General features: G+C 38.4%; 1 protein-coding gene across 1 annotated transcript in view; it reads left to right on the top strand.

The window, feature by feature from the left end:
• PARD3B (par-3 family cell polarity regulator beta) overlaps positions 1-23,841 on the top strand; it is a 1,040,345-nt gene that overhangs the window by 547,645 nt on the left and 468,859 nt on the right. The window contains exon 11 of the mRNA XM_032754819.2: positions 13,871-14,056. Coding sequence (XP_032610710.1) covers positions 13,871-14,056 — 186 coding nt within the window. The remainder of the gene's footprint in view (positions 1-13,870; positions 14,057-23,841) is intronic.

Genomic DNA, 23,841 nt, shown 5'->3' with positions numbered 1-23,841 from the left:
CCTGTAGCTATAAATGCTTTATTGTGCATATCATAATTTGGGGATGATTTGTTATGCAGCATTTTTGTGACAATAGCTGACTGATAAATTGCTTCACTTTTCCCTATGAATTAATTCCAGGTAGATTTCCCCTCTCCCTTCAATTTGTTTGTAGTATGATGATAGGAAGATATATTCACATTTTAATTTTAATGGATTTTTCATCCTCTATAAGACCTAAGTGACTTCTTATTTTATAGTCAGTTGTATCTGACAATTTTAACAGGGTAATTGATTTAATTATTAAGATAAAAGGCAAATTATATGTTTTTATCTACAAATGACATGTTGTATATATGGTAAGAACTTTTTCATTAAAATAGTAAACATGTACTGTGAATTTTAAGTGGTTGTTACCCACTGAGATTTCTCAATCTCTATTTGGAATTTAGAATTATTTATCATTAACAGCATACTAAAGGGGATTGGTATCCAGCAGGAATCACATTAGATGCAATTCAAACATGAGAGAAAAGGATGGGGTAAAAAGGGCTATGCTTTCATTGTTTGATATTCTTAGAAGCTTTAACCAACGAAAAGAAACTCCCCCCTCACGCCCCTACAAAAATACTGCCTCTTTTCGAGGCTGTGGTAGTACTGTTACTACATTATACCATAATTTAATAAATGTGACTCCCTGAGCCTTAAAGTGAAATACATTTACTGGGTCCTCTAAGGAAAATGAAGATGATTGAGATGTAATCCCTGCCTTTAAAATCCTTGAGTTGGGAAGAAAGCTATATTATCTTTATTAAGAGAGTTATTATACCCTAAATAATGGCACATATACCTAAACTTGAGGTGGCTGTGTAGAATACTCTTAAATTTCTAATCTACTGGTTTAAGATTATATTTTTTAACTATGGCACTTCCGAAGATCTCAGTGAAAATAACCAGTAACTCATTGTCTTTCTGCACAGAAACTTCCCAATCCAACCCCCCGCCGCCCCCGCAAAGAAAAGAGAAAAGAAATTTCTCATGTGGAAATGAAACATCATTTATCCATTTATGGAATAAAGACAAGACTCAATTCTACAAATTTCAGAACGTACCTGCTGCTCTGCATCTTTTAAAAGCCAGCATGAGACAGTACTCCACTTTTGTGATACTGTGTTTTTAATACTAATTGTGAAATATGTCATTTACACAAAAGTGTGATGTAGAAATAATGGAACTGGAAGGTTTAATCATGCAGCTCTGTGGCATCTCTCAGACCTTGTTGGTGACCTACAAGGTATCTCTGTTCTCTGCTCCTTTTCCTCTAGCCCGTTCTCCCCCATGTTCTCTAAGGCACCATTGCTTTAAGTGTATGGTAGGGAAAATTTCTACGGCATGCTCCGTGTAAAGTCGTTTTCATGGCCAGGGAAGTTTGGAAACCCTGCATACTCTGTCTCCCTCTCAAAGACTCTGAATATGTTTTAACTTTAAAAATAGCCTCCAAGACGTCAAAAAAAAAAAACTTTTCCCCCAGATTTTTTCATCATAGACACCCGCATTCTCTCCCCATATGCAATGGCTGAGAGCCTGTATATTAGACATTGGATTGATCCAAGTCTTAGAGGGAGCCAGTTTGGTTGCCTTAGTTGGTTTCTGAAGCCAGCCCTAAATGAGGCCGGACCTCCTGGGGAAGCGCCAGCAGCCTGTGGATTGACTGTCCATATCGGAGGGCACCTGCACGTCAGTCGGTGCCACCTTTGCTTCCTGGGTGCAAGTCTGGTCTGTGGGTAGAGCAGGCACCGTAGCCCATGTACTCACTTTAGTGAGATGCTCTGTACTGTCATTTATGTTTCGTTCTTGTCCTTGATGTTGTGCTATCTTTTAAAGATGTTACATGCAGGTAGCCTGGCATCAAAGAATTTGTGATAGCAAAGATATTGGAAGTATTTTCCTAAGGGCCCAGCTTCCCAAATGGGCTACTTCTCAGGATCAGGCCCATTATGCTCCCTTTTAAGGTTATTAAATTGTTACATCAGGCCGGGTGCGGTGGCTCACGCCTGTAATCCCAGCACTTTGGGAGGCCGAGGTGGGCGGATCACGAGGTCAGGAGATCGAGACCATCCTGGCTAACACGGTGAAACCCCGTCTCTACTAAAAATACAAAAAGATTTAGCCGGACGTGGTGGCGGGTGCCTGTAGTCCCAGCTACTCGGGAGGCTGAGGCAGGAAAATGGTGTGAACCCGGGAGGCAGAGCTTGCAGTGAGCCGAGATAGCACCATTGCACTCCAGCCTGGGTGACAGAGCAAGACTCCGCCTCAAAAAAAAAAAAAAAATAGTTACAACATATTGTTTGTTCTTGAATGTTATGTTCATATAAAAGGACAGATTCTTTTTTTGTTTTTTTGTTTTGAGATGGAGTCTCACTCTGTTGCCCAGGCTGGAATGCAGTGGAGTGATCTCAGCTCACTGCATCCTTCGCCTCCCGGGTTCAAGCGATTCTCCTGCCTCAGCTTCCCGAGTAGCTGGGATTATAGGCATGCGCCACCATCTGGCTAATTTTTTGTATTTTTAGTAGGGACGGGGTTTTGCCGTGTTGGCCAGGCTGGTCTCGAACTCCTGACCTCAAGTGTTCTGCCCGCCTTGGCCTCCCAAAGTCCTGAGATTACAAGCATGAGCCACCATGCCTGGCCACAGTCATGTATTTTAATCACTAAATTATTGCATGTAAAATATAATACTTAAGAGACGTCTAATCAGATTTCTCTAATCTACTTTTAACAGAAAGAAGTAAAAACAAATCAAAAAGTCCTATTGTTCCTCAATATCAACAAAGCAAGTTCTAGTTGTATAATTTCATAATGTCTGAATTATAAAATTTGTTATTTTTCGTGACACAAAATATTATATTCATTTCTTTAATCTTTATCTGGAAAGAAAAAACTTGCTTTTGTCACTAAACAATTGAATTTTCTGATCTTTCAAGGTTACATACTATATTTAGGGGGAGAGGGTTACTATAGGAATCTTAATTCTGACTTGCTTTACTTTTGTTAGTTTTAATCTGTGACTCAATATTATATTAAGGTACAGTATTACATTAAGGTACTGACTGACTATTGCATTGAACAGACAATATGGAATGGCCATTTTCTGATATTTATTTTCTAGAATTAGATTAATCCTTTATTTAAAGAAAATTGGTTTTTGGTAAGTTAAGTCAGAGATCAGCTCTTGCTTTTAGTAGTTTCCTCCCTCTACCCCCTTTCATGGGGATGGGTTTTTAAAAACATGAAAAAAATGTCTCACTTATAAATAATGTCTAGAATTGTCTCACTCAAATCTGTCGTCGAAAATTATTTCAAATGAATAGATACAGATTTCGGGAAGTCACATAAGGACGTATATTTAAGATAGTGACATTATTGGACTAACTATAACCTACATCTTAAAAGTTTTCTTTTACTGAAAGTAAATACCAGAGCTGGTTACACCGAGCTCTGTGAAACTCTTCTCTTACTTATTGCAACGTTAACTTACATTTTTCCTTTCTTTATGAGTGACATAATATTGAATTTTGAGTTAACTCTCAACAAATTAGAGTACAATTCAGATGTGTGTGGGTTTTCTAATATATATCAGAGATCATAGGGCTATACAGACAATACAGACATATATAGTCTATATTCTAATTTATTTTTGTTGTCTATAGCTAGACAATATAGAGTATATATAGTATTGTCTGTATTCTAATGTATTTTGCCCTCTAGACTTTATAATCTATATTGTCTATCTCTATATATATTCTGTTGTCTATCTATAGTCTATCATCTATATTGTCTATCTATATAGTCTGTATTATTTACAGGGTGAAATACTTTAAAAGATCGTCTACATAGTTGTAAATCACCAAGATTACATCAGCAGTAGTAAGTAAGTAAATGTCCTTTACTATTTAGTAGAATGAAAATGATCCTCCTTAGATCACCTTTTACTTTGACATGTGCCTGCTCATCTCTCACCTTTTTCTTTTCTTTACTCTCAGAAAAGTACAATTGAAAATAAAATGCCTCCCTGCTGTTGAAATGAGTCTCTGATCCCTACTCTAGGATGATATCTACATTCTGAATTTTGTATAATCCAATTGGCCAAAAAACTTTCATGCTTATAATAGCTACCCAGTGCTTCTTCAGAAGATTAAATAATTTCAGAAAATTAAGTGTCTTGCAGGTGTCTTATCCTTTCATTGTTGTGAAAATTTATTTAGCTGTAACAAAAGTTTCGTCACCTTAAATTTCTTAGAATTTACTTAGGCAAAAGTTAACAATGGATAAGCTTATTATAAAATATCCTGGCAGAATTGCCAGGTATGGCTTTTGCTTTATATATTTTAAAAGTTATTCTTTTTTTTTCTTTTTTTTTTAAAAAAAGCTCTTTTGTTTGAGTTTTGGTAATTGACAAAATGATTGCATATGAAACATAACTCTTGCATAAAGTAAGTTGCTCACAACACAGACTAATTACACATTTGGGAGGCAAGGCAAAGACATCCAGAGCTTGCTCGTGCTGAGCCAAGAGCACAGCATTTAATGAAATGAGGGCCATAAAAGGTTCAGCATGGATGCTTTCAGGTCTGAGCTGAGCTTCTGGGAAATTGGACGTTGGCCCTGTGGACTGGTGGATTCCCCTGGGCTTTGAAAGGCTGGGTTATTACCACTTGCATGCGTGAATCAGGCACTGCTTTGCAATACAAGACATTTGTGATTCCAGAGATGGCCTCATTTGGAACACTCTTAAGCTAATAGTATGGATGTCTCCCCAGTCATCCATCTTCCTTCCTCTCTTTCTTCCTCTCATGCCAAGTAATTACTTTTGATATTTGTTTTCTAAAAAATGGTTAGTATATCTAGCAAGGCCTGACCAGGTAGACTCTTCAGTTTTCTCTTTCCCATTCTTAAACCCATGTTGGCCAGGCTGGTCTCAAACTCCTGACCTCAAGTCATCTCCCCGCCTCGGCTTCTGAAAGTCCTGGGATTACAGGCATGAGCCACTGTGCCTTGCCCCATCCTGGATTCCTATATAAGTAAAAGGAAACATTTTATATATGTGCCAATAAGTTTGTTTTCTACCACCAGTCCTCCTCTGTTCATCCCACAGAGATCATACTTCCTCTGGAAAATTAGCTGCCATGTAACTAGAAATATAACAATTACAAGATTCTCCAGTAGTTCATTCTGACCAACTAAGTGTTCAGTCATGAACCTGTGGATCTAATGCTTTTTCATCTTAACTGCGCTGAAGTATCTCCTGTTTTCTCCACTCAGAGACATCTGGCATCCCTCTCAGTAAAAACTGCCACCCCTTCGTGGGACTTGGAAACATATGAACAGGCAGCAATGCAGCCTGTTGCTAAAACACCTTCTGGGCCCTGGTTGCTTTGAATTTGACTGCATTTGCCAATTGTTGATTCAGGGCAGTAGTTCTTAGTTGGAGGTGATTTTGACCGCAGGTAACGTTTGGCAATGTCTGAAAGCATTTTAATTGTCACAGCTTGGGGAAGGGGGTACTGCTAATGTCTGGTGGGTAGTAGCCAAGGACTTGGTCAAATATCATGCACTGCACTGGACAGACACCCACAACAAAAAATTATCAGGCTCCAAATATCAGTTGTGCCAAGGTCGAAAAAGCCTAAGTTGAAGGTTCTGTATGACCAGCCCTGGGCAGGTGCTGGGCATTAGGCCTAAACCTATGCAGGGGAGGCATTAGAGCGTCCATTCTGGGCCTGGCTCTGGGAATCTCAAGGACAGAGCCTCTAGTGGCAAAGAATAACAAGTAATGAAAAGATTTAAAACTAAAGGAAATTCACAAGATTTCCCTTACTACGCCAGCCAGGCTGTGTGTGTGTGTGTGTGTGTGTGTGTGCGCGTGTGTGCACGCGCGCGCACTTGATATCTGTGAGTGGAAAGAGCTGTTGCCTGAAAGATGGAAACCAGGAGAATCCGAGGTCTAGATGTGCCACTGCTTGGGGGTTCGCCATATCACTAAGTTCTGGCATTTAAGGCATTTGGTAGTACTTTATACCCATTTCCATTTTGCTACAAAATGCTGTCTGGAAAGATTTGAGTTTAATTTTGAGAGTTACTGGTTGAACCAGGATTCTTGGAGGGAGGCATTCAGCATATTGATTTTTTTAATGTTAGATAAAGGGACATTTATTTCTAACAGAGGAAATGGCTATGTTAACTACTCTAATGGCTTCCTTTACCATTCGGGAAGTTTGCTATTATTAGAGGGCACTAATTATGGCTTAAGCCTGGTACAGCATAAGAAAGATATAAAACATAACTGTACTTGGGTGGAGAATGTAAACGGCATACTGTCTTACTGTCATTGTAGAAATCTGTCCTGGAATTTCTTGAGGGTTAAATCATGGAATGGACAAAAGTTGAGACATAAGGATACAGTATAGTATGGCAGTGAAGAGTCTGACAGTTGAACTCACAGAGTAGAATGGTGGTTACAGGCACAGAGGAGGAGGAGAGTGGGGAAATGTTGGTCAAAAGACACAATCTCAGTTAGGAGGAATAAGTTGGAGAGGTGTATCCTACTACATAGTGACTATAGTTAATAACATTGTAGTTTATACTTGAAAATCTCTAGGAGAGTAGAATTTAAGTGTTCTCAACACACACACACAAATTCGTAAGAATATAAGGTCATGCATATGTTAATTAGCTCAATTTAGCTATTCCACAATGTATATGTAGTTTAAAACACCATGCTGTACTCCATAAATATATATAATTTTGTTTTGTCATGACTTCTGTTCTTTTACATTTGCTGAGGAGTGCTTTACTTCCAACTATGTGGTCAATTTTGGAATAAGTGTGATGTGGTGCTGAGAAGAATGTGTATTCTGTTGATTTGGGGTGGAGAGTTCTATAGATGTCTATTAGGTCTGTTTGGTGCAGAGCTGAGTTCAACTTCTGGATATCCTTGTTAACTTTCTGTCTCATTGATCTGTCTAGTGTTGACAGTGGGGTGTTAAAGTCTCCCATTATTACTATGTGGGGATCTAAGTCTCTTTGTAGGTCCCTAAGGACTTGCTTTATGAATCTGGGTGCTCCTGTATTGGGTGCATATATATTTAGGATAGTTACCTCTTCTTGCGGAATTGATCCCTTTACCATTATGTAATGGCCTTCTTTATCTCTTTTGAACTTTGTTGGTTTAAAGTCTGTTTTATCAGAGACTAGGATTGCAACCCCTGCTTTTTTGTTTGTTTGTTTGTTTGTTTGTTTGTTTTCCATTTGCTCAGTAGATTTTCCTCCATCCCATTATTTTGAGCCTATGTGTGTCTCTGCACATGAGATGGGTCTCTTGATGGGTCTTGACTTTTTATCCAATTTGCCAATCTGTCTTTTAATAGCCAATTTACATTTAAGGTTAATATTGTTATGTGTGAATTTGATCCTGTCATTATGATGTTAGCTGGATATTTTGCCCATTAGTTGATGCAGTTTCTTCCTAGCCTGGATGGTCTTTACAATTTGGCATGTTTTTGCAGTGGCTAGTACTGGTTGTTCCTTTCCGTGTTTAGTGCTTCCCTCAGGAGCTGTTGTAAGGCAGGCCCGATGGTGACAAAATCTCTCAGCATTTGCTTGTCTGTAAAGGATTTTATTTCTCCTTCACTTATGAAGCTTAGTTTGGCTGGATATGAAATTCTGGGTTGAAAATTCTTTTCTTTAAGAATGTTTAATATTGGCCCCCACTCTTTTCTGGCCTGTACAGTTTCTGCCAAGAGATCAGCTGTTAGTCTGATGGGCTTCCCTTTGTGGGTAACCCGACCTTTCTCTCTGGCTGCCCTTAACATTTTTTCCTTCATTTCAACCTTGGTGAATCTGACAGTTATGTGTCTTGGAGTTGCTCTTCTTGAGGAGTATCTTTGTGGCATTCTCTGTATTTCCTGAATTTGAATGTTGGCCTGCCTTGCTAGGTTGGGGAAGTTCTCCTGGGTAACATCCTGAAGAGTGTTTTCCAACTTGGTTCCATTCTCCCCATCACTTTCAGGTACACCAATCAGACGTAGATTTAGTCTTTTCACATAGTCCCATATTTCTTGGAGGCTTTGTTTGTTTTTTACTCTTTTTTCTCTAAACTTCTCGCTTCATTTCATTCATTTGATCTTCAATCACTGATACCCTTTCTTCCACTTGATCGAATCGGCTACTGAAGTTTGTGCATGCATCACATAGTTCTCGTGCCATGGTTTTCAGCTCCATCAGGTCATTTAAGGTCTTCTCTATACCGTTTATTCTAGTTAGCCATTCGTCTAATCTTTTTTCAAGGTTTTTAGCTTCCTTGCAATGGTTTCGAACATCCTCCTTTAGCTCGGGGAAGTTTGTTATTACCGATCTTCTGAAGCCTACTTCTGTCAACTTGTCAAAGTCATTCTCTGTCCAGCTTTGTTCCGTTGCTGGTGAGGAGCTGCGATCCTTTGGAGGAGAAGAGGCACTCTGGTTTTTAGAATTCTCAGCTTTTCTGCTCTGTTTTTTCCCCATCTTTGTGGTTTTATCTACCTTTGGTCTTTGATGATGGTGACCTACAGATGGGGTTTTGGTGTGGATGTCCTTTTTATTGATGTTGCTGCTATTCTGTTCTGCTTGTTGGTTTTCCTTCTAACACTCAGGACCCTAAGCTGCAGGTCTATTAGAGTTTGCTGGAGGTCCACTCCAGACCCTGTTTGCCTGGGTATCACCAGCGGAGGCTGCAGAACAGCAAATACTGCAGAACAGCAAATGTTACTGCCTGATCCTTCCTCTGGAAGCTTCATCTCAGAGGGGCACCCAGCTGTACGAGATGTCAGTCGGCCCCTACTGGGAGGTGTCTCCCAGTTAGGCTACCTGGGGGTCAGGGACCCACTTGAAGAGGCAGTCTGTCTGTTCTCAGATCTCAAAGTCCATGCTGGGAGAACCACTGCTCTCTTCATAGCTCGATTGGAAATGCAGAAATCACCCGTCTTATGTGTCACTCACACTGGGCTGTTCCTATGTGACCATCTTGGAACAAAATGGAAGAACATTCCATGCTCATGGATAGGAAAAATCAATATCATGAAAATGGCCATACTGCCCAAGGTAATTTGTAGATTCAATGCCATCCCCATCAAGCTACCAATGGCTTTCTTCACAGAATTGGAAAAAACTACTTTAAAGTTCATATGGAACCAAAAAAGAGCCTGCATTGCCAAGACAATCCTAACCAAAAAGAACAAAGCTGGAGGCATCACGCTACCTGACTTCAAACTTTACTACAAGGCTACAGTAACCAAAACAGCATGGTACTGGTACCAAAACAGAGATATACACCAATGGAACAGAACAGAGCCCTCAGAAATAATACCACACATCTGTAACCATCTGGTCTTCGACAAACCTGACAAAAACAAGCAATGAGGAAAGGATTCCCTATTTAATAAATGGTGCTAGGAAAACTGGCTAGCCACATGTAGAAAGCTGAAACTGGATCCCTTCTTTACATCTTATACAAATATTAATTCAAGATGGATTAAAGACTTAAATGTTAGACCTAAAATCATAAAAACCCTAGAAGAAAACCTAGGCAATACCATTCAGGACATAGGCCTGGGCAAGGACTTCATGACTAAAACACCAAAAGCAATGGCAACAAAAGCCAAAATAGACAAATGTGATCTAATTAAACTGAAGAGCTTCTGCACAGCAAAAGAAACTACCATCAGAGTGAACAGGCAACCTACAGAATGGGAGAAAATTTTTGCAATCTGTCCATCTGACAAAGGGCTAATACCCAGAATCTACAAAGAACTTAAACAAATTTACAAGAAAAAATCATAGTTGTTCGGCCGGGCGCGGTGGCTCACGCTTGTAATCCCAGCACTTTGGGAGGCCTAGGCGGGCGGATCACGAGGTCAGGAGATCGAGACCACGGTGAAACCCCGTCTCTACTAAAAATACAAAAAATTAGCCAGGCGTGATGGTGGGTGCCTGTAGTCCCAGCTACTCGGGAGGCTGAGGCAGGAGAATGGTGTGAACCCAGGAGGCGGAGCTTGCAGTGAGCCGAGATCGCACCACTGCACTCCAGTCTGGGAGACAGAGCAAGACTCCATCTCAAAAAAAAAAAAAAAAAAAAAAAAAAAAAAAAAAAAAGAAAAAATCAAACAACCCCATCAAAAAGTGGGTGAAGGATATGAACAAAGACTTCTCAAAAGAAGACATTTCTACAGCCAACAGACACATGAAAAAATGCTCATCATCACTGGCCATCAGAGAAATGCAAATCAAAACCACCATGAGATACCATCTCACACCAGTTACAATGGTGATCATTAAAAAGTCAGGAAACAACAGGTGCTAGAGAGGATGTGGAGAAATAGGGACACTTTTACACTGTTGGTGGGACTGTAAACTAGTTCAACCATTGTGGAAGTCAGTGTGGCGATTCCTCAGGGATCTAGAACTAGAAATACCATTTGACCCAGCCATCCCATTACTGGGTATATACCCAAAGGATTATAAATCATGCTACTGTAACAACACATGCACACATATGTTTATTGTGGCACTATTCACAATAGCAAAGACTTGGAATCAACCCAAATGTCCATCAATGATAGACTGGATTAAGAAAATGTGGCACATATACACCATGGAATACTATGCAGCCATAAAAAGGGATGAGTTCATGTCCTTTGTAGGAACATGGATGAAGCTGGAAACCATCATTCTCAGCAAACTATTGCAAGGACAGAAAACCACATACCGCATGTTCTCACTCAAAGGTGGGAATTGAACAATGAGAACAGTTGGACACAGGGTGGGGAACTTCACACACCAGGGCCTGTTGTGGGGTGGGGGTCTGGGGGAGGGATAGCATTAGGAGAAATACCTAATGTAAATGACGAATTAATGGGTGCAGCACACCAACATGGCCCATGTATACATATGTAACAAACCTGCACGTTGCGCACATGTACCCTAGAACTTAAAGTGTAATAATAATAAATTTCATTAAAAAAAAACAAATTTAAGTTATTCTTATTTCAGAATGTGAGCTCACTCACCCACACAGATGCTAGTTCTTGAATTTTGTTTGTACTAACTGAAAAACAACTTTTTGGTTGGTTGACACATTTACCCCACTGGGGCCTGAATTCACCCCCTTTTAGGAGGGACAGTTTCCGAATATGCCATGAGGTGTCTGCAGTGTAGATCCATGCTCTCTGCAAACAGGGGCAGCGCCTCTGTAGCTGAGTCCTTTCCCAGACTCCTTTAAGAAATTTCAATAGGCTTTCGCAGAGCTGTGCCTGCTCCAAAATATGCATTGACATAATAAACCACAATGGATTTAAGTGTTTAAAGTCAGAAATACACTTTTAAAAATAAGTACTTCAGTTGGCCGTTGGAGCAGTAATACCTGGATGCCAAGTTGAATTTGTTTAGAATAAACCACAGAGTAAACTTTAAAAAATAAAAAATAAAAAAAAATTTTGATTTGTCAATTAAAATATACATTTATAAGAAAAAATAATAAAACACTTTCCACATCATAGTTTATCTATAGAAAATGTGTCACCTTAAAATTGTATACTTTTGTTGAAAATGGATATTGAATAATGTCAAACATGAAAATGTAGCAGATCACTCAGAAGTATTCACTAGAGGAAAAGATTTAAAAAAAAAAGAGAGTCTGACACAGGAACCACACTGTGCTTGAGCCCCACAAAGCTTCCACATTCGAACTCTTCTGGACTGTAAGCATGGCGTTTATTTGCTGTGCACCTCAGTTTCCTCATCTGTGAAATAGACATGACAACAAACCTCACAGGTTTGCTGTGAAGCCTAAGTGTATTAATATGTGTAAAGTACTCAGAAATGAAGTAGTCAATCATTGTTAGCCTCTAGTGTATTGTTTCTGTTGTATTTTTGAATCTCAGATGTCAGAGACTTAAAAAAAATTTCAAAAGAAAACGATAATGCAACCTGATTTCTATTTTGCTTCTACCACTTAAGTAATAAATGATAGGTGTTAGTGCAAAGAGTGGTTGTCAGTCTTACTAGGAATTAAATATAATTGCCCAAAGAGGAATGATTTAATCGTAAAATGAAGTGATTTGAAGGTATTACTAAAGCAAAATTAGTTCTTGTCTCTTTGTCTCTGATAGACAAAAGCCAGAGAACCTTTCTAGTTTTTCTCTTGAAATGGTGTTCACAAACTTACAGTAGGGTGGTTTTTCTTTAATTTGCACTTTAATTCAGTGGAACTTTATTAGATTGAAATTAAGCAAATCCCAGAGAGGCCTGGAAACATAAATGGGTGTGAAATGTTATGGATTCTAAATTGGGCATTTTGAAAGACAAAGATGAAGGCTAATAGTTTACATTTAGTACTAAACTCTGTCATTCCAATGGAAAAATAGACAGCTAGTTTGAATCAAATAATGGGATTTGTTTTTTAGGTAATAATATAATGAGTTAGTTAAAAGAGCTAACTTGTAATAGATTTATTAAGCCATAAAGTTTCATTTCTTTGAACACCATATTGTCAAAATCTTCGCAGACAACTTCACTTATAAGAAAATTAAATGAAAGAACTATTTCTTTAAAAGGTAGATGTGGATTTTATCTATTTGGGGAAGGGTTGAAAATGCCACGTCAGTGGATCTGGCTGTGATCCGACCTCTTAATCCTGTTTTAATTATGGGTTCTTTGCTACTTCTGATTTTATAGTTATATGTGACTGACATTCAGACATCCATAGTAATTTTTTAAATATGTAATTTTACATAAGAGTCCCTTCAATGTGACCTTAAGGTGAGAGTCTCTAGATATAATTATAGAGAGGAAGGAACTACCGACCTAGAATGAGTTGATCATTTCCAGGGGTATCTCATTGTGAGATTTTTCAGTTGAACACTGTGGCAGTTTCACAATTCTACAAGCTTGACAGGAATGCAGAAGGGAGACCCACAAAGATTCTCATGTGGATGGCACTTGTCTGTTCCCACTGCTGTATATTTGAAAACACTAGGGACCAAATATGATTAACCACATACTTCTCCCTGGAGACTTGAACCCTAAATATGCCTTTTGCCACCATAGTCTGTGTTTTTTGAGACCAGTATGCTTGCAGCTAGGTGTCATTTGTCAAATATGACATGAATATTTGTTGTGCATGATCATTTTTGTTTAGGTTTAAAAATTTAATGGCAGTGAGTTATACTACCCGAAGATGCAGGCTGAAAGCATGAGTTTTGATAAAGTGAAATTTCATTTGATGATATCCATTATAAATCATTTTTCTCTAACTTTAAGATAACATCTCATTTTTACTGTCTTATTAACAAACTTTACCAATAGTGTTGTTTCCATAGTAAAAGATATGTTTTAAATTATATATGCCAAATATTTTCCTGAAACTTTAAGACGTTTCCACACTAAGCTCTGTTTCTTCATCTGTAAAGTGAAGATGTTAAGACTCCATTATCTCTAAGATCTCTTCTGATACTCAGGGTACCCTAAGTCTGATGTCCAGCCTTTTTTATTATGGAGAATATCTTGGTAAATTTCCAAAGGCTTGCGAGGTGTTTCAGATTGTATCACTCTGACTTGCCAAATGATCCTCTCTATTGACCATCACCAAATATTATTCCCCGAAACCTCTTCCCCTGCTCCATGGATGTGACTGTGGCTCCTTGTGGAGAGCGAAACCCAGCCTCTGCCTGCGAGGAGCCGATTACAGCTGTTAGAGGTCCAGTCATCCTGTCCTACTGATTGCATCTGTGTCTGGTCATCTGAGCGAGTGAAATATTAATCTGCTTTCTTCTCTTCACTCTTTTCATGTGTATTCCCCGAACAGAAAGGAGAACCTGACTGCTGTGCACTCTCCCTGGAGACAAGCGAGCAGCTCACCTTTGAGATCCCCCTGAATGATTCAGGTTCTGCTGGCCTCGGGGTGAGCCTAAAAGGGAACAAATCCAGAGAAACTGGAACAGACTTGGGGATTTTTATCAAATCCATCATTCATGGAGGCGCTGCTTTTAAGGTGGGTAGGAATGACATTTGTACATCCTTTGAGAAGGCACTTGGAGATGTGACTGTTGTACTTACAGACTGAATGGAGAAAGTGTCTGAAGACTTGAGGCCACTGAGGCTTTCCCGCCAGATACAAAAAATATATGTGTGAACAGATCTGGGGAATAATTGGCTGCCGTTTTTGTACCTTAACTGGTTATTTTTACTTCTTAGAGTTACCTCTAAAAACCCAACATGATTCACATTCTTTTTTGCATACTTTTTATTACTGCATTAGGATTCCTCTGAATTTGTAAACTGACAGAGTTGAGCCTAAAAGTACACAATCAGAAAAACAAAACTAAAAACAAGTAAACATAAAGGCAGCAAATAAGACAGTTGTGCTTGCAAGAATGAAAGCTCAGTGGAGCCTGAGAGTGATTGTAGTATAAATTAAAGGCCATTTATCACATTTTATACACTTGAAGAAAACCATGGTACCCAGAATGCATATTTCCTTTCGAATACTTAAAGAAGCTTATAGGTTTCCAGATAAAGAAGGAAGGTCATGCTTCAGTCCTTTCACGTTGAGGTGAGCATAGTGTACTGCTTAGCTAGATGGCCGGTGTTCAAGTCCAGCTCAGTCCTTGCTAGCTGTATGGAAATGTAGGCAAGGGTCTTGACCAGTTGTCTCCCATTTCCTCACAGGTAGAATGGTGATAATAAATAATACCTACTTCATAGGCTTCTAGGATTCAATCACACAATGTGATGAAAACAGTAAAGTGATGATAGAGGAAGGATACACGTTTGCACCTCTTGCCACCCTCATTATTATCTCATACCGTGCAAGGAGACTTCTTGAGTTTGAATTCTGCCTTACCTCCTCTCTCCCTGTGAATGTAGGTAAGCTTCTCAGCCTTGACATGCCTCAGTTTCCTCATTTGTGAAATTAGCAGTGCCTGGTTCCTCATGCTGCTGTTAAGACTAAAAGAGACAATATGTGTCAAGTGCTTAGCACAGTGCCTGTCACCAGCTGCTGCTAAATGTTAGCCATCTGAAAATAATTTTGATATGAATAATGTCTGTCCTCTCCCATAGCAAAGCCAAGAAGGCCCCGTTACACTCTACAGAGCACCCCTGCACCTAGAATTCTGGCTTTGTTGAAGCAACTGTCTTCTCACACTTACCCTTCCACTTTTGTTTCAGACTAGATGTGGAGATAATGCCTTTTTCACTGGGAAATAAATGTACTTTGGATAGACACCTCTTCAGTTTACTCTTGGTTTAGTTAGCTTTTGTCGCATAATAAATAGTCATAATTTTTCGGTAATGTACATCAATAAGCCTTTATTTTTCTCATAGCTCTGTGCAGGGGAGCTGGGGTGTGGGTAGGATTCTCATTCAGGCTGGTGTCTCTTGATCCCACTGTAACTCTGCAGATCTGAGTGTGCTCTACTTCCTTCTCCTGCTCCTTGGATCAGCAGACTAGCTGGGGCATGTCCCTCTCATGCCTCGAGCTGTCAGAGGGCCAGCGGCAGTGGGTGAATCCACGGGCTCCAAACTAGCACATTGTCACCCCACACATAGGCCACTAGTCAAAGCAAGTCATATGGCTGAGTCCAAGGTGGAGCAGTAGAAAACATACTCCACCCACGATGAAGTTATGGCAAAGATGTAGATACAGAGAAGGGTAAAGAATTGAGTCCCATCACTCCTTCTATAAAACTGGCTCAGAAATACATAACCAGGAGCAAAAGAGAAATAGTAGTAATAGCAACAACAACAATAGCAATGAACATTTATTGTGCTTAGTATATGCTGGACAGTAGGATAGGTGTTTTATATGGATTATCTAACTTTATTCACATTGACATTGGATTATTTTCAGGCCATTTTATCAAAGTGGAAATTACAGATTAGAGCCTTTAGTGCCTTTCCTGTGGTCAGATAGCCAGGAATTACTTTAAGATTTGAATCTAGGCAGTCTGACTCCACAGCCTGTGTTATGCTGCACTGAAATGAAGGTTCTTCCATATGACCCATTCATGTTCCTAGAGAGGAGGGCCCATTTGCCTGGAGGTGTCTTGTATGATGCTATCATCCTTAGCCAAGCCATCTAAATATGTACTAGGTTTGAGGATGAGTTCTTGGTCATGTTTGTGGATACCAGCTTGAAATTATTCTTCTTATTCCTAATGACAGCTCTATTTGCAGAATTTATTCCGAGTAAAATTGAAACTGAGATGACTTTTTGGAAATTAAAAGCAAACATCTTAGCTTTTTTATGGGCAATAACTTAAGCTCAAGCAGATATTGGCGAGCAGGTTTAATATGTATATCCACGTTTGTGTAAGTGAGCATCTCCTTACCTAAGCAGTTTCTAACAGTCCTGTTTCTTACAGAAAGATTTCACTTTCCATTTATGTAAATTTCTTTCCTGACGCTGGTCTGCTGAGTCAGACAATCACACCATTAAAAACCACTGGACAGCATATTTATAGCTGATCTTAAACAGTAAGAGGCATCAATCATGAACTTAGCCTTCTTGTGAATGTTTAGTATCCATTTGTCTTGTTTGCCTTTTGCAGTGTAAAGGGTAGAGGCCTGAGATTTGTTCACAAAAAATCTGATTAACCAGGAAAAAAAAAGTATTTTTCCATTCTCCTACTGTTGTTCCAGTAATCCACTGTTACTCCTCGGAAAATTGCCACCCATTCTATGATTCAGGATTCTGTCTTAGGAAAATTGTTTTGAGACTTTGTTCCTGTCCCTGTTGAGAGGATACAAATTTAACAGACTACAGTGTCCCTGGGGCAGAGGAGAGATAAGCACTGGGAACATCTTTGTCTCAGCATTTGGCCCTAGCTTTTTACCCGGAATCAATGAAATAGTCTTTCAACCAGAGCACAATCTTTTTCTCCTGGCCCTTCATACCACTAATTAGTTCTCAAGGTGTTTTTCCCTTTAGGGAAGGTGGATTTTTTGAAAACTAAACTACTTTGAAAGATATGACCAAATTCTTCCTGTGCATTCTGTGTGCTGGATTCTCCTGGGGGCTTCCGTTGGTATAAACAAAGATAGGTTACTTCTTGCCAGACGTAAAACCCCTGAATAACTTGACTCTAATTGAGGAGATTGCTTTATTTTGTTTTGTTTTGTTTTGTTTTCCTTTCCTTAACTCTCATTCTACTGCTTTCTGTCATGTCATCTCTTGTTTGAATTATTTCTGATAGAGGATGTAAATCTCTATTTGGAAACAAGAGCAGCCAGCTACACTAGGACGCCCTCTTGGAATTGAGTCCCTGACTCATTCTAAAAACCAAGAGAACAATAATTCTACCCTGCTCAGAATTATCCAAATGCTTAATCTCAACTTGATATTTAACTTCAAGTCTGTACATTAAGAAATAAAGCCCAGAAACTCTTCTGTGCATGCATCAGGCTGCACCACTTTTGATTACAGGCTGATTTGTCATACGGAGCTCTTCATAGGCCCCTCTGAAGCATAACTTGTAGCTATGCCTCTTAGTGTACTATGTGGCCATTGACCATAACAGCAAAATGTTGCTTCTTAGAGTATTGATGCCAATGTGCCTAAGCACTAGCATGCATTACATGTTGGTGGTTTCATTTAGTTTCTGTCTTTCTTCCTGGGCGTTTGCCCCTGACATACAGTGTAATTGCTTCTATAACTAAAATATACTAAATACAAGCATATATGTCAACTGCTTCTGAAAGAATTATGAGCAGAATGAAGTTATGACTTCCATGAGAATGATTTTCTAACATTTTGCTTTTATGGTTGGAATTTAAAGTGAATGTGGTAGTGCTGTTGCTGTTAAGTAAAAAGAAGTATCATCTTTGTTGCAGTTAGAAAAAATACCTTTCCCTAAATCCACATCAAAATTTCCCTAAATCCACATCAAAATTTGCTTTTTATTTTATGCAGGAAAGCACAAATAAAGTCTCAATGATCAGTCTGAAGATGTTAGATATTTTTATGTTCATTCGCTAAACATTTTAAATTCATTTTGAGATCAGTGGTTTTTCTTTGCTTTGCTTTTCATGTACCATATTAACTGAAAATTTTTAGTAAAAATTTTTACATCTATTGATGATACTTCCTTAAGTTGCTTGTTTTGCTACCCTAAAGAATTACTTTAAAAATGTATACATAACTAGAATAGTGTTCTTTTTAAAGTTAGGTGAGATATTGTAATAACACACTGTAGTGAGAATAAAAGTCCCATGAAGTCTGTTGTACCAGTTCTGAATGGTGTTTTTGACTTCAGTATGCTGACTTTATGAGTGGTATGTCTCCTATTGAAACTTTGAAATAATAAGGTAAAAAATTCAAATTTAAAGGAATTTTTGCTAAAGGAAAAATGTCATATATCAGATAGATTGTTTAGGGGCTGCTAAATAGAGAGAATACATTTAAGACTATCAGTTATTCTCTAGAAAATTAGTTAGCCAGGTTTGTGCTTAATAAATGCTCTTGATGATGATGAAATTAAGTGAAAGAAAAATGCCTGACATGGCTAATTGTAAATGTATGCACTCAGAATATGAAATAGACATAATTGAAGTAATTTGATTCCTGTGTGCTTAGGAAATTTGGGATTCTCCTTCTGAAAGATACAGGATTTCATAATCTGCACTGTTTAGTAATGGGCAAAAGAAAGAATTTGGACTAATATAAGCAATCATGATATTTTTAAATGACTAAACTCTAAATTTTTGGAGAGAAAATGCACAGCTCTAGAATATCCAGAAACATGGTGCTTGATCCTGAATCTCCATGTCTCATTGTTATGTGGGACATTTAACAGCATCCAAACTACTTAACTCCAGTAGGAGCTCCCAGCATGACTAATTTCTACCCCCATCTCTGCCAGTATCTATAAATCATGTGATAGATCTATAATTAATGAATTCAAAGGAAGATAAAAGGGACAGCTTTTTAAGGAAAACTAATGTTACATGATTTCTTCAACTGGCCATTTTTCTTAAAATTTATAATGTTTTCTACTGGTGGGAGAACCTTGAGGATCCTTACTGGTAGTCAGTGACTTCTAAGCTTTTACCTCTGGCATAAGGACCAGATAATGTGAGTATGTCAAAGTGCTATCGAAAATCCTCAAATGTAAGAAGCCAAACACTAACATTTTATTTCTAACCACAAAGATGTGATACATTTTAAGGACTTTAAAAGCAGGAACTTTGCCTGGAAATATACATAAATTCATAATCACTATATACCCAATAAGAATTTGACCTTAAAAAAGGAAGTTATTAATTTAAACATAGGAAAAATACATTTTAGCTAATTTTCTGTTTTAAAAAAATCTGAAAATGTTAGCATATGTTAATTCATACGGTCAGGCTTATTTATGAATTTTCTACAGTAGTAACTACTTTATTAAAATGTAATATAACATTACTTTTAAAATCTCAAAGTAGCTGGCACAGTAATGGGCACCTGTATTTTCACCTAAGCAGGAGGATCACTTGAGCTCAGGAGTTCCAGACTGTAGTGCAGTATAATCGTGCCTGTGAATAGTCACTGTGCTCTAGCCTGGGCAACACAGTGAGACCCCATCTCTTTTTTTAAAAAATCCCATAATTCCAGCATCTATCATTGTTTTTTCTTGCTGATCTTTATCACTTTTGCATTTTTATTTCATGAATGGAAATGCAAACAGGAAATAAATTTACATGTACACTGTACTGAATGAAATTTTGGAATGCTACAACATTTTGATGTGTATTTTGGGCTCCGTGATTGTCTCAATGGGCTTGAAAAAAAATTTAAGAGTTGATATTCCTAATGAAAAAGGAAATTATAATCTACAAAAGTTGATATAGCATGCTAATGATGCTTTGGCTCTGAAAATGGTAACTTTCTCCTGAAAAGCTATATTCATCTTCATTATGGGTACCTATAGGCCATATATATGTATATACACACACACACACACACACACACACACACACACGTGCGTAAGACCAGTTACTAGAAAAATGGACACAAACCAGAATGCTCAAATAAAACTCTGACCACAGTATGAACTCTGCATACATATACACACGTTTTTGTTCTAGCATTCTGGTTTGTACCCATTTTTATAGTGATTGGTTTTAAGCAATCTCAGTATAATACTAACAAGTGCAAGTGCATAAAAACCACCACCAAGAAGTAAATCAATAAGATAAGTATGTTGAAATGGCTTCCAAAATTCTAACCTGGTTAGGCATTCATGCAAATTATTCTTAATTCATATATAACATATATGCTTTAATAAGCTTCTTTTTAATCTGGTTTTCTAGGCCAAAGTAAATTACGAGCAGAAAATCAGACAGAAAATAGGAAAGGATGGAGAAGAAACTGGAATGACAGGAAAGAAAAAAGTATAAAACAAGCACAGAATGTTATTACTATATAGTACACCAGAGAATATTTCTGATGGTTTGAAGTCAATACTTCTCAAACTTTCTTGCAGAAGAAATTATAAGATTCAATGTGGCCATAGTAAAGGCCATAAGTTGCAGTATATCTGTTTATGCCCCATATTTTTCCAGAATGATTTTAAAACGAAAAGATTTATAATACATTTTGAAAGCATTATTTCAGAATGGTTTATGCATATGTTAATTCCTATAGTCAGGCTTATTACAATAAGCCTGACCAACATGGTGAAACTCCGTCTCTACTAAAAATAGAAAAACTAGCTGGGCATGATGGTACGCACTTGTAATCCCAGCTACTTGGGAGGCTGAGGCAGGAGAATTGCTTGAACCAGGGAGGCAGAGGTTGCAATGAGCCGAGATCACACCACTGCACTCTAGCCTGAGTGACAAGAGCAAGAGACTCTGTCTCAAAAAATAATAATAATAAATAAATAAAAGCTTCATATGCCCACAGGTGATTTGCTGCTGGGACTTCATTGGTTTGTTACATAGAAATGGAGTGAGGTTCTTAAGACAATAACTGAATTACATAAATTTAAATTTTACAATATCTGAACAAGTAGAGATAGGGCCAGTGTACAAAAAGTAATCAAGCTTTTTTTTTTTTTTTTTTTAGAATTCTGAAGGTTCTCTGAATATACCCTGGCATATTCAAGACAGCTTAGGTTCGTGAATCTCTCATAGTTACAATTTGTAGATGAAACTTAACACTAGGACCAAAAAACCTGTCTGATTTAGCAAGCACTTCTTGAACATTTAGATGAGTTAGGCAACAGTATATAGTGGACTAGACACAGCATACTTAAAATTACCCATTCTATAATCTAGGAAGGTAGTAACACAGTACATTAAATATATAAACAACACTAATATGATAAGAGCTATGATAGGCAAATGTGAGAAGTATTATGGGTGTTGAGATGATGGAGCATTTAATTCTGCCTGGGGAGAAAACTATGAAAGGAAGGCAATTGCTGAGGCTTGCTTGAGGTGAGGGGTAAGTAGACTTTGAAGAGGTGAGCAGGAATGCAAAGGGCATTTTGGGCAGAGGAAAGAATATGGGCAGTCACCAAGGTATGTACACCAGAATACAGTCTGTTGTGCTTGGAAAATAGAGGTCTTATTTGGGAAGAATGGACCTCTTCACATAAGCTGAAATGATGTGAAACATGTACTAACTTTTTTGTTTTAACAACTGTACTTTAAAAATCTTGATTCATTCTTGCCCTTCCATTGCAATTGTTTTTAAATGAAGGTAAATGATTTCAATCTGGAATACAAGGTTCTTTTCTTAGTTTAGGGTTTTGGGTTTTTTGGGGGGTTTGATTTGTTTTTTCAAAAAATGCAGTAGACAGATCTTGTCACAGAGTGATTGTAGGGCCCTGAGAAGGATTCGTTGAGGATAATTCTCTCCCTCAGTAAGGTGCCATCTTGCCTGGGGCCCAACCCTATTCCAGGGAACATCTGCTCTGCAACCTGAAGTCAAGCTTTGGGGTTTGGGACCCGGGTGTTGATAATATCCCAGGAGGCCATACCAAGGGCCCCGTTAGAAGCACGCAGAGGCAGAGGCCAACGTCTGGTCATGATTAATCCTCTCAACACCCTGGACCAATGTGGACTGGCCTTGGGCCACAGCCAGCTACCCCTGGGAAAGCCAGCCCACTTTCTCATGCTTCTCTCATATTCTTCAGTGGCTAGTTCAGTTCTTTGCCTTGGCTTTCTTACTTTTCCTCTGTATTCATTAGAATTTTAGAGGTAACAGGGCAGTTGGGGGGAGGGTTTAACAAAAAAATTCCCAAGCCAGGTGGATTAAGCCACACGGCATTGCCAGTAATCATGGCAGAGGAAGTACCCAGGCACCAGCGAATATACCACAGGGGATGAACTACAAGGTCGTTGGACCCCCCAGCACCATAAATATCCTTTACAGGACACATGGAGTAGCCTACAGCATACATAATGACCCCTCACCCCAAAGAATTATCTGGCCCAAATGTGCAATTGTGGAAAGACCCTGATGTAAATATTTGTTTTTTAAAAATGAGTATCTGTAGCTTTTATTAGATTCTCAAAGGAGTCTAAGAGCCCATAAAGGCTAAGAATCACTAGCAGATTGTTTGAAAACATGGGCTGCAGAGTGACCCAGACCTAGTTCACATCTGCTTTTAGAAACATGACTTGTAACAATTCATTTAACCTCTCTGACTGCAATTTCTTCTTTTATAAAATGGGGGCAAAAATCTCAAATATACAGGGTTTCTGTAAGGAGTAAATTGTCTGCTACATGTAAAGCGTTTAGCATGATGCACAGAGTAGAAACTCTTTGTCATTAATATAGTGCCTTTATTTATCTCTAGAAGTCTGAATTTAGAAGCAACGTAGCATAAAGGATTCATGTCATTAACCTTAGAGATGAGGAGACCTGGCTATGACCATACCCTTTGACAAGTCACTTAATTTCTCTGAGCCTTCATCTTTATATCTCCTAAATAGCAGAGAGTAGCATTTATATCACAGGGTTGCTGTAAGAAATGAATGGGCAAATATATGCAAAAGACATGCTCAAGGACTAGCCTACATTAGGTGTTCAGTAAAAGGGAGGTGTCATACTCAAAGGTCTTGTCTCCTGGTCCTCTGTGCAACCTACTGTGATAGGACCAGCTAAAGTTGATGAGATTGAAACCATGCCAGGACATGGAGAAGACCTAACCTCATACCAGTTTTTTTGTTCTAAAGTGCACTGAAGAAGTTACATTTTGTCTTTACTCTGTCCTCCTGATTCTTTTTAATATGTTTTCCTTCCCTTTGGGAATTTCCTTTACTCCTTTCTAGCTTGAGGATGGAGTTGGTTATGGGGGGATGCCAGAAGTGGGGAACATAATTGAAGTACTTTTGCTTAGGAGTCTGATGGGAGTAATCTAGGAAGAAAAAGGGGTGAGAGAGAGAGAGAGTGAGTGTGTGTGTGTGTGTGTGTGTGTGTGTGTGTGAGATAGAGAATATTGCTAGCATAACCCAGATGAAATAAATATCCTAGCATTACCAAGTAACATCCTTGAATATTTGAATTCATTTATGTAAAGTCAATTGTAAGTTAATATTCTCATGCCTAAATATTTACTAGAATATAATATTAATTTTAAAAACTGTAAAAAGCTAATTTTCTTTGTCCAAATTATTCCAAAGCAAATGGTACATACACAATTTTGAGAGAGATTTGATGAGTTTTTGAATAATGAGCTCCTCATTGAATCAACTTCATTTTAGGTCAAGACCGGACATAGACGTGCATGTATGGATGCCTAACTAAATAGGTAGACAGCCTTTTTTTTTTTTTTTTTCCTC

Source organism: Hylobates moloch, unplaced genomic scaffold, assembly GCF_009828535.3.
Source record: "Hylobates moloch isolate HMO894 unplaced genomic scaffold, HMol_V3 SCAFFOLD_1, whole genome shotgun sequence".
Lineage (NCBI taxonomy): Eukaryota > Metazoa > Chordata > Mammalia > Primates > Hylobatidae > Hylobates > Hylobates moloch.
The sequence above is the reverse complement of the archived record's forward strand: the minus strand, read 5'-3'. Positions and strand labels throughout refer to the sequence as shown.